Raw genomic sequence first — 14,292 nt, 5'->3', positions numbered from 1 at the left:
CAGACCTTAAAAAAGTTCATATCCTTTCCCAATAATTCCAATTCTAGGAAACAGACATCAATACGAGAATGTTCATAAAAGATTTTTCTCAAAGCAAAAAGTTGGAAACAATGCAGTCTAAAAAGAGAGGCATGATTAAACTATTATATATTCATAAGACAGAACATCATACAGTTATCAAAAATCTTCTTTTGAGTAAATATATAATGACACAGGAAGGACACACAACTTTAATGAAAACAGGATTCAACACAGGAAGATTAGCAATAAGACCCTAATCTTTAAAAACACATATACATATAATTATTGATTTCCAGTATGCCAAAATATTAAGTAGCAACTCTCTCTGTATGATGGGACTGTGGGTGATTTTCACTTTCTCCTTTATTTTCCAAACATTCTACAATAAAAATTCATTACTTCTATAATCAGAAAAAAAAAAAACTTATAAAACAGGTAGTAAAAAAGCAAACACACTAAACATATACTCTCTTTATTTGATTTGGATTCATTCTCTGCTATTTCTTTACTAACTTAAAAACGCATTATTGGAATTACTGGAATGCATCTATATTCTGTGGTTTTCAAAACAAATTTCCAGAATAAATGTTGTAGCACAACAGGTCAATCTTCAACGAAGAAAAAATTTTCCACGAAGTTACTTTCCCTACATCATTGCTTTGTATTATGAAAACTGGCCCATGAGTTCCTTCTTTCTCTCCAGGACTTTGCCATCCTATTGTACTTTACTGAGTTTAAAATTTCAGATTGAACAGTTTTATAATAAATATTTAATAAAATGGGTAATATATGTACCTTCGTCCAACTTCAGCAAAAGTTGCTGGAATTAAATTAACGTGAAGACTAAAACAACTTTTTCATCACAGCGGCAAATTCTTTTTTTAGATCATACCTTTCCAAGGAAATGTTTTTGTCAGGTGCTACTGAGTCGATTCTGACTCATAGCAACCCCATGTGACAGAGCAGAACTGCCCCTCAGGGTTTCCTAGTCTGCAGTCTTTACAAGAGCAGATTGCCAGTCTTTCTCACATGGAGCCACTGAGGGGGTTCAAACCACCAACCTTTCAGTTAGAAGCCAAGCACTTAGCCATTGTGCCACCAGGACTCCTTATTCAAGCAGATCTGGGTATAAAGAATCCAAGTTATTTGGAGGGAATAGAAAACAAACACATACACACCTCACGTGAAGTATTTACAGCCAGTAGCCTTTGAAAACATTACTCAAGCACTGATATTGTTTGGGAACTATTCTCTGAAGTGGTCAGGAACTCCAGAAGGGCCCAGGGAATCCCTGGCCTACCACAGCAGGGTGGGGATTCTATGACAGTGAGGTTCTAATGCCACCTGTGCTAAACTGAAGTTGGTTTCCTCAATCTCCCTTGCTCACAACAGCCAGTCTAGGATTGGTTTCTACTGTTTCTTCCTGAGATCACTTACTGAGCTCAACACTTGCTCTTCATTCTCCGAGGTCCAGGCCTGAACCAACCCCCTACCCACCCTGCATACCTTCAACGACTCCCTCTGCAATGTAATAGGCAAAAAGCTTCCTTAACATCACTGGTACCGTCACTTTTTTTCTCGGTTTACAGACACCCAGTTTACGGTCTGTCTGACCTTTAGGCACTTTGCACTATATTACGAGGGAAGAGCAGTAGACCTCTGCTGTTTTAGTCTTTCTGGCACTCCCACTTCCTATGGCGAACTGTGTCTTCCTCTCTAATCACGTTGTTTCTGGAGGGCTTGCCAATACTAGTATCTTGGATGCAATCACAACATAAGGCAATGACTAAGGACTAGCTGGCCAGTATCTGCTCCAGCAATGGGCATGTGATCCAAGCTGGTCAAAGTCCTTGTCAAAGATTGTTTCGGAACTAGAGAAGGTACCTTACTTTTTGGGTTAAAAAGCTAAAAGTATAATTCAGGGCTGCAGGCAACCATTATTCTGGTGTACGTAGTGGAGAGAAGTCTTCTGCAGTAAAAGCAAGTGGGCAAGGAAAAGTACTGAAGAATTCCTGTGTGTCACTCTTGAAATTAATGCGAAAAATAAAGCCCTCCTTTTGCTTACACTGATTGGCTTTGGGCCACTGACACTTGCAACAATAAGAGTCTGACTGAGACGACAGACAAGAAGCAGAAAAGGGCTCTGGAATGTTTAATTTGGGTAAAGGAACTGGCTTTTCTTACAACGGAGTCCCTGAGTGGTACGAAGGGTTAACCTGCTCAGATGTTTACGGGAAGTTTGGAGGTTCGAGTCCACCCAGAGGTACCTTGGAAGAAAGGCCTACTTTCAAAAGATCAGCCACTGAAAACCCTACAGAGCACATTTCTACTCTAACACATATGGGGCTCACCATGAATCAGAATCAACTCCACAGCAACTGGTATGGTCTTTGGTTTTTTTTCTTACAATCTGTTCTAGGTCTTCATTTAAAACATCTAATGAATACCTATTATGTATCAAGCACTGGGCTTATAAAGATGATTACAAGACTGTCTCTTCCCTCAGCTAACAGCCCAGAAGCATCTAAGCAGTCAATGCTGTATCATCTGTATCTCATGAAAGCCACTTTCTATTTCTCTCAGGTTCACACAAGACCCACCAATTTCAGTATTCTAAGATTTGGTCTACATTCACCTGATTCATACTATTCACAATAGTATTGACTTCAGTAATATCTCCTTATTCTCCTGAAATAAAAATACCTTTGGTTCAGCTCCAGTTTGAACTATGGAAGTTTCTAAATGGAAATGGGATTGTCAATGGCAAGGTCTTGATGTCAGGAGACGCTGGTGAGTTGTCTCCCAAGAAGCCACACAGGGCCCTACATTATCTTGGCCTACGCTTATCATGTGATCTGGTTGTACAATCAGCCTCTGAGCAGATCCTATCTTTCTCTCAGAGGGCAGTCTCGCAAATCAAGCTCAACAAACAGATGAATTACTAATTTATACCGCAACAGACAAATGTCACATGGACAGAATATTTACATTTCATAAACAGTCAAATTATAAGGTTGTGAAATAGCATGGAATTAAGTTTACTGTCATCCAGCAAAATTCATTCAACCAACAAATACTTAACTGAGGATCTAGTAAGAGAAATGTTCAGGCTGAGGAACAAAAGACACAGCACCAAGCAAGACAGCTTTTCATGAAGCTTCCTTACCATCTGGAATGTGGGGAAATAGGTATTAAACAAATGTTTCTTTGATTCTAACATGTATTTTTTAAATATATATTAATGTTTCTGAAATAAGGATCAAGGGGTTTATTTAATATGGTCATGTCTCTCTTTTTTCCCCCTGAAAACCTGTTATTAAATTAAATCAATAGTGTAACTTATAACCACTGGCAGCTTAGAAAGAAATATGGTAATTATACAATTAAATATTTAATCATAATCCTGTTAAGTGCTAAGGAGAAATATAAGGAGAGAGTCTGATGGCGAACACAACCTCGTCTGGGCGGTGGGGGGCTCCACTGGCTCCCTACAATCTGGTCTCAACACAGCAGCTACAGTGACCCTTTCAAAGGGTGAAGTAAGATCACGTCCTCTGCTCAGCTCTGCAATGCCTCTCCATCTCCGAGTAACAGCCAACATCCTTACATCCACCAAGGAGACCTACAGACAGTCTAGCCCTGTTACTTCTCTGATTTCACCCCATTTTTCTCCCACACTCATTCTTATTCCACAAATACGCCGCCTGTACTTCCACCTTAGAACTTTAGTGCTGGTTGTTGCTTTGGCTTGGCATGCTCATCCCCAGGCAGCCACATGTCAACTCCCTCACAGCCTTCAAGTCTTTGCTCAAGTCAATGACACCTATCCCAACCACCCTATTAAAAACTGCAAATCACTCCTCTCATGATCCCCCACACCTTGCTCTCTTTTTTTCCTCGTAGCACTTATATATTCTTATGTACTATAAAAGTTGCTTATTATGTATAGTTTGACATTTTCTCCCCCACTCCCCAGAAGGAGAGGGTTTTGGGGTCCATTTTGTTTACTGATGTGTTCTAAGCATTAAGGCACATAATTATGAGTTCAAAATATATTGAATAGAATTGAAAGAAAGAATGAAGGACTGAATAAATTATTGGAAGACCCTGCCGCTGAGACTGAAATAATCATCAAAACCAGTTGGCTAAGCCTCCCTCTCTATTAGATAGTGCTTCACAGACACTGCTGACTTCTGCTGCAATCTTTCTCCTTTTTCTATATTTCCATCCCAGAACAAGCCCAACTCCTGAATCTTTCTTTAGATATGTCAATATCACTCAGGTTGTGATCCAGTCTCAAGACATGAATGCTATTTATTCATCTCCCAGGTGACTTTGCATTTCTCTGTTCTGATCCCTCTATGGAGGTTTCCAAGCTTAACTTTCAGAGGCAGGCTTATTTCTCTTATCTCTACTGTTTGCGAGAAAGACTTCTCCTAGACTTCACAATACATGCAGTCAAAAATGATATGCATTTCATAGCATTCACCACAGTATGTAATTATATATTTGTGCGATTATTTTATTATTGTCTCTCCTGCTAACTCAACTATAAGACCCTTAAGAACAGGGCCCACATCTGTTTCATTCACAAAACCTAAAATGCTTGGTACACAGTAAATACTCAGGAAGTATTTGCTTGAAGGCATATGAAATTCCCAGTCTGCATCTATACACAGGTAAATGGTCTTCAGTTACTGAAATAAGATTTTTGTTTAAGAGGAGAAAATGAGAAGGGTTGAGTTTAATTATTCATGGGGAGAGAAGAAGATAAAGTTGGGAGTTCTTTCTAAAGTCCAGATTTTTACAACCTAAAATGCTATGTCCTCTCAAGCAGCTCAAAAACCAAACCATCAACACCTCCACGTAGGACTTCCACCGCCTACTCCCTATTTTGGTCAAGGGTATCATCATTCTTGTGACCAGTCAGATACAAAAGCTTTGAGTAGCTTTTGACCTCTTCTTCTCTGTTAACCTCCTAGCTCAACAAGACTCTGAAGGCCTGTCAACTCCTCTTTAATATCTTTGATTAATGGCCTCCCTCCTTCCATTCCTGCTGCCACCAACTAACCTGGTTCAAGCAACTCCCAGATATGGCAACACACTCAGAATTGGTCTCCTTCATTCCAGATTTAGTCCTTTCTAATCCATACTGCCTATATTAAAATCTCCCTAAAAACCTTTACTTTATGTTATTAATGCCATACCAACAATCATCTGCAATGCCTTGCCTGAAAAATAAAAGCCTCAGTCTGAAATCTAAAGCCTAGGCACAATATGGCTCCAAACAGCACTCCTAGGTAAAACTATCCCGTTATGCCAGTACTTTCTAAATTAACGTCACTTACTAGCAGGTAGTTATCACCACACACATTATACATGTTCCCACTCCCATGGATTTATCCTACCAGTCATTCATATCCACCTATCCAAGTCCTATCCATCCCCTCAGGTCCAGCCCAACTCTTACCTCTTCCAGGATGGCACAGCTTAATTTTAATTTGCCATTTCTTATGACAACAAATGATAAACAACTAATATCATTTTTCATACCATTAACCCCAACTCACATATACATATATACATGTAACTTTTCACCATTAGCCTTGACTTAGGCAGATCTGTTATATAAAAGTGAAAAGGTCACAGGAGAAAAGCATTTGTTAGCAAATGCTAGAAAACCCTTCTACTTTCAGCAGCCTTTGTCTTCCACAGGACAGAAGAAGGTAGAAAAGGGTGCTTACACCAGGCCAGTCTTCAGAGCTTTGCCTCTTTCACCCTTTTTTGTCTCTTTTACTCTTCACTTCCTCCCCGTCTTCCTAAACATACACCAGCTCTCAGAATAAGAAGAAACGAACAAAGGGTTCCATCCAGATTAGGGGAAAAAAATAATTTGAGAAATCTAGAAACGGTTCTCAAAATATAAACACTTGTTGTAGGAACTCCTTTTGTTCTATCCTGAATAATTTCCTAAAAGAGCCAGCATCATCATCATCATTTAGCAAAAAAAAAAAAAAAAACCTTGTCATCAAGTTGATTCTGACTCATAGTGACCCTATAGGACAGAGCAGAACTGTCCCACAGGGTTTCCAAGGCTGTAACCTTTACGGAAGCAGACTGTCACATCTTTCTCCTGTGGAGCAGCTAGTGGGTTCGAACCGCCAACCTTTTCAGTTAGCAGCCAAGCGCTTAACTACCACACCACCAGGGCTCCTGATCATTATCATAGACATCATTTATTTAGAGGTTGACTAGATGCCAGGCACTAAGCTATACCGTGTTACAAGGAGAGTACACCAGTTCTGAGCAGTGGTCTTGGGGCTAAAGAAAAGGAAGGACAGTGGGATTTCACAACAAAATCCACTGTGGTTGGAAGTCCTGGCTACATATATATTTCTGGCATCCCAACCTTGAAAGTCTAAATGAATTTTATCATTGAAACACTATTATTTGTAGTAAACCTTCATAATGTCACAGCAAGGTGTACTTTTCCTTTATGAGGATTCCATTTTTAAATTACATGTTTGTCCCATTTTCTATTTAATGTCAGTTTCTCTACTAGGTTGTAGGCTCCAGGAGAGCAGGGCCCTTGTTGTGTGGTCTCCGTTGAATCCCCAAGCACTGGGTACACTACCTGGCATCTACCAGGCACTCCTGAGGGGATGCAAAGGAATGACAAAGCTCCAAGACCTTGTTAATATAAGACTAGAAAATAGGTTTTTGGGAGTTAAGCAACCTTTTGTTTATGGTTTGGCCTGCTAACCTAATCACTGTATTTGTTTCTATGAAATGATACACCTCGAGTTCCAAGCAACCAGCTTATGGAAAGACACATATTGTAAGGCCTGCTTATACTGTCTTGTATTTTTAGGTATAGAGAAAGGAAGACCAAGAAAAAGAAAAAAGATAACAATAAAGAGCTATCATGAGAATCAAACGAATTTAATACGATGCCAAAGTGTCTTTAGCACTTAGTGAGTCTGCATTCCCCACACCATGTCCCCCTTTCAATACACTGTATGCTTTTTCCTATATCATAAACTCTCTGAAGGTTCAGACCACAGTTCATAGTTGTGTTGGACCTAATGAATTAGCATAAAGTACTTTTTAAATAGTACAGTCCAAAACTCTTCTGTTATTAATATTAAAAAATACAGTGTCCACAAATTGCTCTGAAGCATTATATTGCTCCAGTAATTAAAATCTGATTATATTATAGCATTAAAGTACCAAACAACTTTAAATATCAAATATACAGTAATTTATTCTAACATTCTTATGGCAATCATGTTAGGGTTCTCATCTTCACTCACATTTTGAATTGTGATAACCTATGAAGAAACGGATTTTTTTCTCACTTGCAGCCTTCAACGGCTGTTCCATACTAGAATTCCCCTAGTTGTAGATCAGTTTGAAATGCCCAGCACACATTAGATTCAGCTGCCACAGATACTGAAATGAAACCTCATTAGCCAAAATCAAACACTCTTCTATTTGTGTATCCAAGAAAAAGTTCAATTTTCAGAACTTAAAATTTTAAGAAAAAAGCCATATGAAAATCTAGCGTCACAAAATGTACATACAATTTTATTATCCTACAAAAATATTTTTGATCCCCAATCCTGCCACACAAGACAATGATCTTTAAATAATCAGAACAAAGTTCCTCACTATTCAGAGAACATTGTTTTAAGACTTACTTGGCACTTTGATTTTACCATCTTAAAGCTCTGAGGCACAAAGGGATTGTCAATGACACATTTATTGTAAGCTGCCATGACCTGTCATTACAAAGTCATTAAGCACCATTTTTAAGGAGTAAGCAGAAAGCTTTTTAAGTTTCAAATACAGATGATTATCTTCTATATTTGACGGGCTATATTACTTGATTTCTAGTAAGAATATGGACTATTTAAAGCTATACTTCATAAGTTACAAAAAATAACTAATAAGTTTTCTACATTCTTCACAAAGATAAATAGCATGAATTAGTTTTTTAAAATATAGGAACTAAATGATCAAACTCAAACTCTGCGTGTATGTATGTACAAACACATAATAAAATAATTTAGAGGCTGGCTAGCTTAAGGTACACAGAAAAACTACTTTTCTCAGTAAAAAATTAAAGTATTAAACATTTACTTTTAATATAAAGTATTAATTTTCAGATGTTATAATTTTGGGGGCCAAACTGATATAAAGTAAAATATATTCTATATATTATATATTCTGTTACCTAACTAAACTTTTATTAAAGAACTAATTTCAAAAAGTATGTACAGTAAACTGTCCCACTCAAGTCTTCTGTACAACTCACTCTGATCATCAGGTCCTTTTGTTGACATTAGCACTGTATTTGTTTCCACGCAGTTCTGCAGGGAAGAAGATGATGTATACAAACGCTCCACAAGGAAATGTAAGCATAAAAAGCAGCAAACAGAAAGAAAGAAAGCACATCCAACTATGGCACTACATACTTCTACACTTAATCTGGGAGATGATGTGGCTGTCCATACAATGCTTCAACGGAGAGAATAAAACAGTTATGCAGGATACCAAAGCTAAGCAGCTTTCCATATTTCCCACATCATCTCTTCTTAGCATTGTTGAGTTTATGATTTTGCAGAATACTGTAAATTCCCAGAACAGTATAAGACTCAAAGAAATTTAGAAATGGAATGAAATTTAAAAGCTGCCTTTTCCAGCCAGCCTAACTTACAAAGATGTGACAACTAAGCTCCAAAGTCAAGATCACAGCCCAGCTCTCCGGGACTCTTTCTCCCACGCTACCCATGGAGGTGCAATTGTCAATACCAAAGTATTATCCAAAGATAAATTATTCTGGCAATATGCCATTTTAAACAACAACCAGCATTTGTTCAAGACAGAAATAATTTGAGAGTTCAATATACTTCACTTGAGAACAAAGAAGTAGAAGCAACTCAAGTTCTTTGCGCCTCCCTTCTTGCTAAGGGGGCCTCGTGGGAACACAGGATCAAGAACAGCAGGAGGGTCAATGGATAGTGTTTTTTATTGCCCTTTCTATCATCCCTCTTCCCATGTGAATAAAATCCACCCTGCTCACTGTATCACCTCCTTTTCTTATAACTTTATCAATAACCTTTCTTCATCTAAGAAAGAATAATGAAAAAATGGATCCACCAACCTTAATCATTTCCCTCCCTCAGACTCCTATCTTTTCCTCTACTCTGAATATTCTAAATATAGTTCATGTTTCTGCTGTTTCTCATCTTGCTGTCTTTGCCAACTGTTAAGTTCCAATGTCATGTCACTGTTGTTTTATTATGTGGTGTGACGATGAAAATAATAATTCTCCTGACTACTTCCCATGATTAAAATGAGATTCAGACGCCGTAATATATGTGAAAGCACTTTGTAAATAGTAAAGTTCAAAATAAAAGTAGTGTCCATATCATATTAGAATGATAAAAGATCACTTATTGCTCCTAATAATACAAGTAAAAAGTTTCCAGGAAATTATAGTCCACATTAGAGATTTAGCTAATCTTGAAAGAAATTAGTTTTCTGACATAACACAGAAAGGTAAAGCTGTACAACTAACATTCAGGAAATCAGATATTTGTCAATGGTTAGTTTACATAAAAGAAGTTTGTATTTCTATAACATGCTCAATTTTAGAACAAATTACTTTCATAATATAAAGTAGTGATTACAACTGTTTTGCTATGATTTTATTGGCTATCTATTAATATACATAATAAAAACTCACAAGTTTAGAAATGATGGCTATGATTTCAGAGTTAAAGTAAATTTATTACAGCTTTCTTAATACTGTCCTAAGTTTCCTGAGCAACTTCCTTAGGCATGGCACTCAAATAAAATTTTGATTTGTTTAAGTCAACATAAAGGAAAATCTAATCAAAACAGCTAGTAAAACAAACAAAAATTCAGCCTTTCTAATAGCTTGGTTCTAAATTAAAACCTATTCAGCTCACACAGAACAGCATTCCATACTATGTACAAACGTTCATGTAAGAATGTACACACGGATGAAATTAAAATAGTATTGAGAATTCCAGTGTCACCTCTATTCAAATAAGATCAGTTAGGTTTAACGTACAGTAGCTGAAATCGAATTGGAGAAAATTAAATAAATTCACTTGAAAAACTGTCTTCCCTCAGAAATATAAACACTACATCAAAAAAAAAAAAAAAGTACCCTTTTTCATGTCAATACAAACTTAGTTTAATTCAGAATGAAAATAACTACTAGAAAAACAGTTGGTGATGCTGAGCTTTTACTCATGACTTTATTTTTTAGGCCATCTAATAACACTATATAATACAATTTCCAAATAAAAGATTTAACCAAAAAATATCCAGAAAAGGACCACACCATGAAACTACTGTTCCTGTAACTTGTTTCTGCTTTCTCTATTTCTACATCTCAGACAAGCATTCCTAATATCTATAAATATTACCTAACATTTTATATAAATATCCTTCTAAATTTTTTAAATATACAGGTATCATAACTTAGTAGAAGTATGGCAAGATCTTAAAAAAGTCCTTAGTAAAAATAGCTTAGTAGGCCTGATGAAATAAAGGCATCTTTACCTGGTATCTGTTATTACTAATAAACTCTCAATCAAATCTTGTATTTAAACATGCTCAAGGCTTGATTCCTTAAAAATTAAACACTTTTTTTTAAACAACAACAACAAGGTCTTAAATAAACCCAGCTTCCAATTTTAAAATAAAAATAAAGCCACATTTATTTTCCCTTGGGGGATATAATTTTTCTTCCCCCCATAATGTTGACCTCAAGCATTGTATTTGTCTCTAAGTACTACCGAGTTAACTTTGAGCAGAAATTAGTTCAATACTCTATAGAATTATTTTTAAGTTTGGGACTGGTCATATTTTCTCTGCAAATTCTGTTGAAAGCCTTTTATTCAAACACAAACATACCAGTAAAACATGCTAACTCACATAATACTTGAATCAACTGAGGAAAAATTACAATGTTCCAATAGATGTTTTTGAAATATTCGGTATTTATTTCTCTTTATTTTTATTTTCCACCCTGTCACTGTTCATTAGTCTATACCTAGCTTGACATTACTTTTTCTGGTTAAAATACACTGGAAAAGAATCCACTTAAAAAATAACAAAAAAGATTGTAACATAACTCAATCAATTCATTTTTGTTTGATTTCTATTAATACACATAATCAAAGATCAAAAAATTTAAGTTCCATACAGCTAACAGATAAATGACTATAAAGCTCTATCACCCAGAACCACGTACAAAAGCCCCTTAAATGATCTGATCTCTAAATTAATGAGTACCCAAACAACATCAGAAAACTAAGAATGTCATTTTTTTCCTCTCAAAATTCCAATGCTATATAAAGAATAAAGTCTACATCACATGAGACACCTTAAAAAATCACGTCCAGACGTACAACTATTCAACTGAAGATGAATCATAACATTCAAATTACCAAGGAAAAAAAAATCAACATCGAAAAACTCACTTTATATAGTATCTTGCACCTTCAAAAGTATATGCTTCTTCCCAGCCAGTAGGCAAATCTAGGAAACATGTAAGTTGTAATTAGTATTACTTTAATCAGACAGCAAAATAAGTTTCAATCCATCTTAGTTATTAGTTTTCAGGATTAGCTACTTTCATTTATTAAGTAGATCCCTAACTTAAAAAAAAAGGTGTTGGACTGGTAATAAAATTGGTAGTAGACAGATATAGCATCATCTTTGGGAAGATGGTACTTCAAATTTAAAACCAGCAGATAAGTATCAACAATATTAGAAACTATCTGACATGATTATGATCTTTAACGATCAGGATGGAGAGATCATGCTCTGGCATTCAAAAACAGCAAGGGGATGCCTTCTAATCTTAGGTAAAATACCCATGAATGGTTGGCAAAAAAACAAAACCTGTGCATCAGAGGCAACGGCTGCCTTTTTCTTAGGTATATATTTAAGAGGTATTTCTCAGATGCATAAACGAATCCATCTAGGAAGCATCACTGATGAGAAGGAAGAGCTTCCTAAATAATTAGGGGAAAAGAAAGACACTGCATACTTGTGCATTTCTACACGCTTTAAAAGATGTGAAGTTTCAAGTAATAAACCTGGGAATGATTCAGGTGAATATGTGCTCTATATAACTTATAAATGACAATTGGCTTGGATTTAATCATAATACCTCTCCGACATAAAAAGCCCTTAGTGTGCATACAAAACCAGCGTCAGAGCAAAGTAAACCAACGCAGAAAAAAAAATGAAATCATGTAAGAGAATAAAAATTTTTTTTAAGTGTGAATGTTATCAAATCTGTAGGGGTAGTTATGAAACATATTTATACTATACATAACAAAATACGCTTAAAAAAACAATTCTGTACAGTGATTTAGCTAAATAATTTAAATACCATATTGTCTTTCACGAAATAAATTTATTACTACCCACAAAGGAAACAAGGCCATCAGAGTTGAAATATGTATGCAAAACACTGAACAGGTATATTAAACTCCAAGACTGCACCAGGGAGTTAAATATGATGGTGTATTAGAAATATCTTTCAAATATAACCTCATGGTGCTTGCTACAGCAGCCTTCCTCTTCCTCCTCCACCTAAATTTGGAGACATTAGTCACTTCACTGAACTCCAGCATTAATAGAAAAGGCAGGCTTGTTCAATATCCTAGCGACCTTCAGAGATTCACAAAATCTCAAGAGTTATAGAGAACGTACCCTGGAGGGCAGCTCTAAAGGACTGCTGAAACCGGTCTCCCCTTCAACCAAAACTGTTCTCAAGCCTTTCTAATCGCCAGAACCAGAGGCAGGCCAGTAAGAGAACACACGTTACATTTCAAAGACAAACAAGTTTCACGAATGTAAACAAAGAATGACAAAAGAAAGCCAGACCAGCACTGAAGCTACTATCAACCCTTCTCAGGCTCAACTCACATTTGGCATTCAAACAAGCCACCAAAGACACCAGAGATGGGTTTCCCCACCAATCCCCTCCGATTAGGGCACAAATGTCCCCACACAGAACACCCCCTTGCACGCCCACAGCCTCCTGGCGGTCTGGGCAACCTCAGCGCTGCTGCTGGAGACTTTGGATCACCAGCAACTACAACTGCAAACGCCGCCTCCGACTCGTGCTGCTCCTCCCGCGGCAGGAGGGAAAGCGCGAAGCGTTCCCTGAGCTAATCTGTCACAGAGAAGAGCGCAGCACCCCCAAACTCCTCTCCTCCTCCCCTATCAGCCACCTCCCCACAAGTCCCACCTAGAAGGAGGAGGAAGCTGCACGGCAGGAGGCAGCTCTCCGGAGAGGAGGGAAAGGATGTGGCTACATTATCCTGGCCGACGAGTGCGAGGGTCCCGGGCAGCCGGGAGGGGAGAGGATTTCCCAAAGGTTGATCCAGGATGAGATGGGAGTTGGGGGCGGCAGGGAGATGCAGGAGTGGCTTCGGGTGAAAAAGCTCAGGATTCCAGGTTTCTAGGGAGAGGGGAGCCGGCCACGCCGGGGCTGGGGAGTGTCTAGATTGGGATGAGGAAAGAGGGCGCCGTCTCCAAGTGGGGATGAACAGCGGAGGAGAAAGAGGCGTCCAGAGACTCGGGAGAACTCCCGCCGCAGAGCCCCCGCGGCCCCTCTACCTGCGGCCGCCCGTGCCCGGCCTCCGCCCTACCTCGCCGCCTGCCGGGGACGGCGGTTCGGGGCAGGTTGCTGGGAGCCGGGGCAGCCCGGGCTCTGCCGCCTCCTCCAGGCGGAGCCCAACTCCGCTTGGGCCCGGCCGGGCTCAGCGTTACCTGTGCTCTGCCGCCGGTGTCCGGTGACTACGGCCTCGCCGGTGACTGGGTGCAGCCAGGTGGTGCTCTTCGCCTCCTCACTGCAGGGGTGAGAGAAGGGGCAAAGATCGAACGTGAGTAGGGGCACGGGAGCGAGCCGAGGGGGCTGCAGGGGCACAGACGGGGGGCTCTCTCCCCCTCTCACCAACCTCCCTCTCTTCGCTCCCTCTCGCACCCTCCGGATCCCCCGTGCCGCCCCCGGATCTTTACTTGATGAAGAAGACTCGGCCGCCCCTGGTGATCCCGTAAGTCCAGGATCGGGGCAGAGAGCAGATCCACTCCAGGTTCAGATCCGCCGCCATGTCTGATCCCCAGCTGCCGCCGCCGCCTTCTACTGCTGCCGCCGCGGCTGCCGAGGGAGGAGGGAGCGAGCGCGGCCGGAGCGCGCCCGCCCGGCCCGGC

The 14,292-nt window shown here is 39.0% G+C and overlaps 1 protein-coding gene across 3 annotated transcripts in view; it reads right to left on the bottom strand.

The window, feature by feature from the left end:
- PLEKHA5 (pleckstrin homology domain containing A5) overlaps positions 1-14,281 on the bottom strand; it is a 244,321-nt gene extending 230,040 nt beyond the window's left edge. For all 3 annotated transcript variants that reach the window (XM_004390233.1, XM_004390235.1, XM_004390234.2), the window contains exons 1-3: positions 14,101-14,281; positions 13,852-13,931; positions 11,544-11,601 (exon numbers count right to left, since the gene is read on the bottom strand). In XM_004390233.1, coding sequence (XP_004390290.1) covers positions 11,544-11,601; positions 13,852-13,931; positions 14,101-14,192 — 230 coding nt within the window. In that variant the 5' untranslated portion in view covers positions 14,193-14,281. The remainder of the gene's footprint in view (positions 1-11,543; positions 11,602-13,851; positions 13,932-14,100) is intronic.
- Between the last annotated feature and the right edge of the window lie 11 nt (positions 14,282-14,292).

The sequence above is a fragment of the Trichechus manatus genome, unplaced genomic scaffold (genome assembly GCF_000243295.1).
Source record: "Trichechus manatus latirostris isolate Lorelei unplaced genomic scaffold, TriManLat1.0 scaffold00289, whole genome shotgun sequence".
Lineage (NCBI taxonomy): Eukaryota > Metazoa > Chordata > Mammalia > Sirenia > Trichechidae > Trichechus > Trichechus manatus.
Note: the sequence above shows the minus strand (reverse complement) of the source record. Positions and strands in the feature narration are given on the sequence as shown.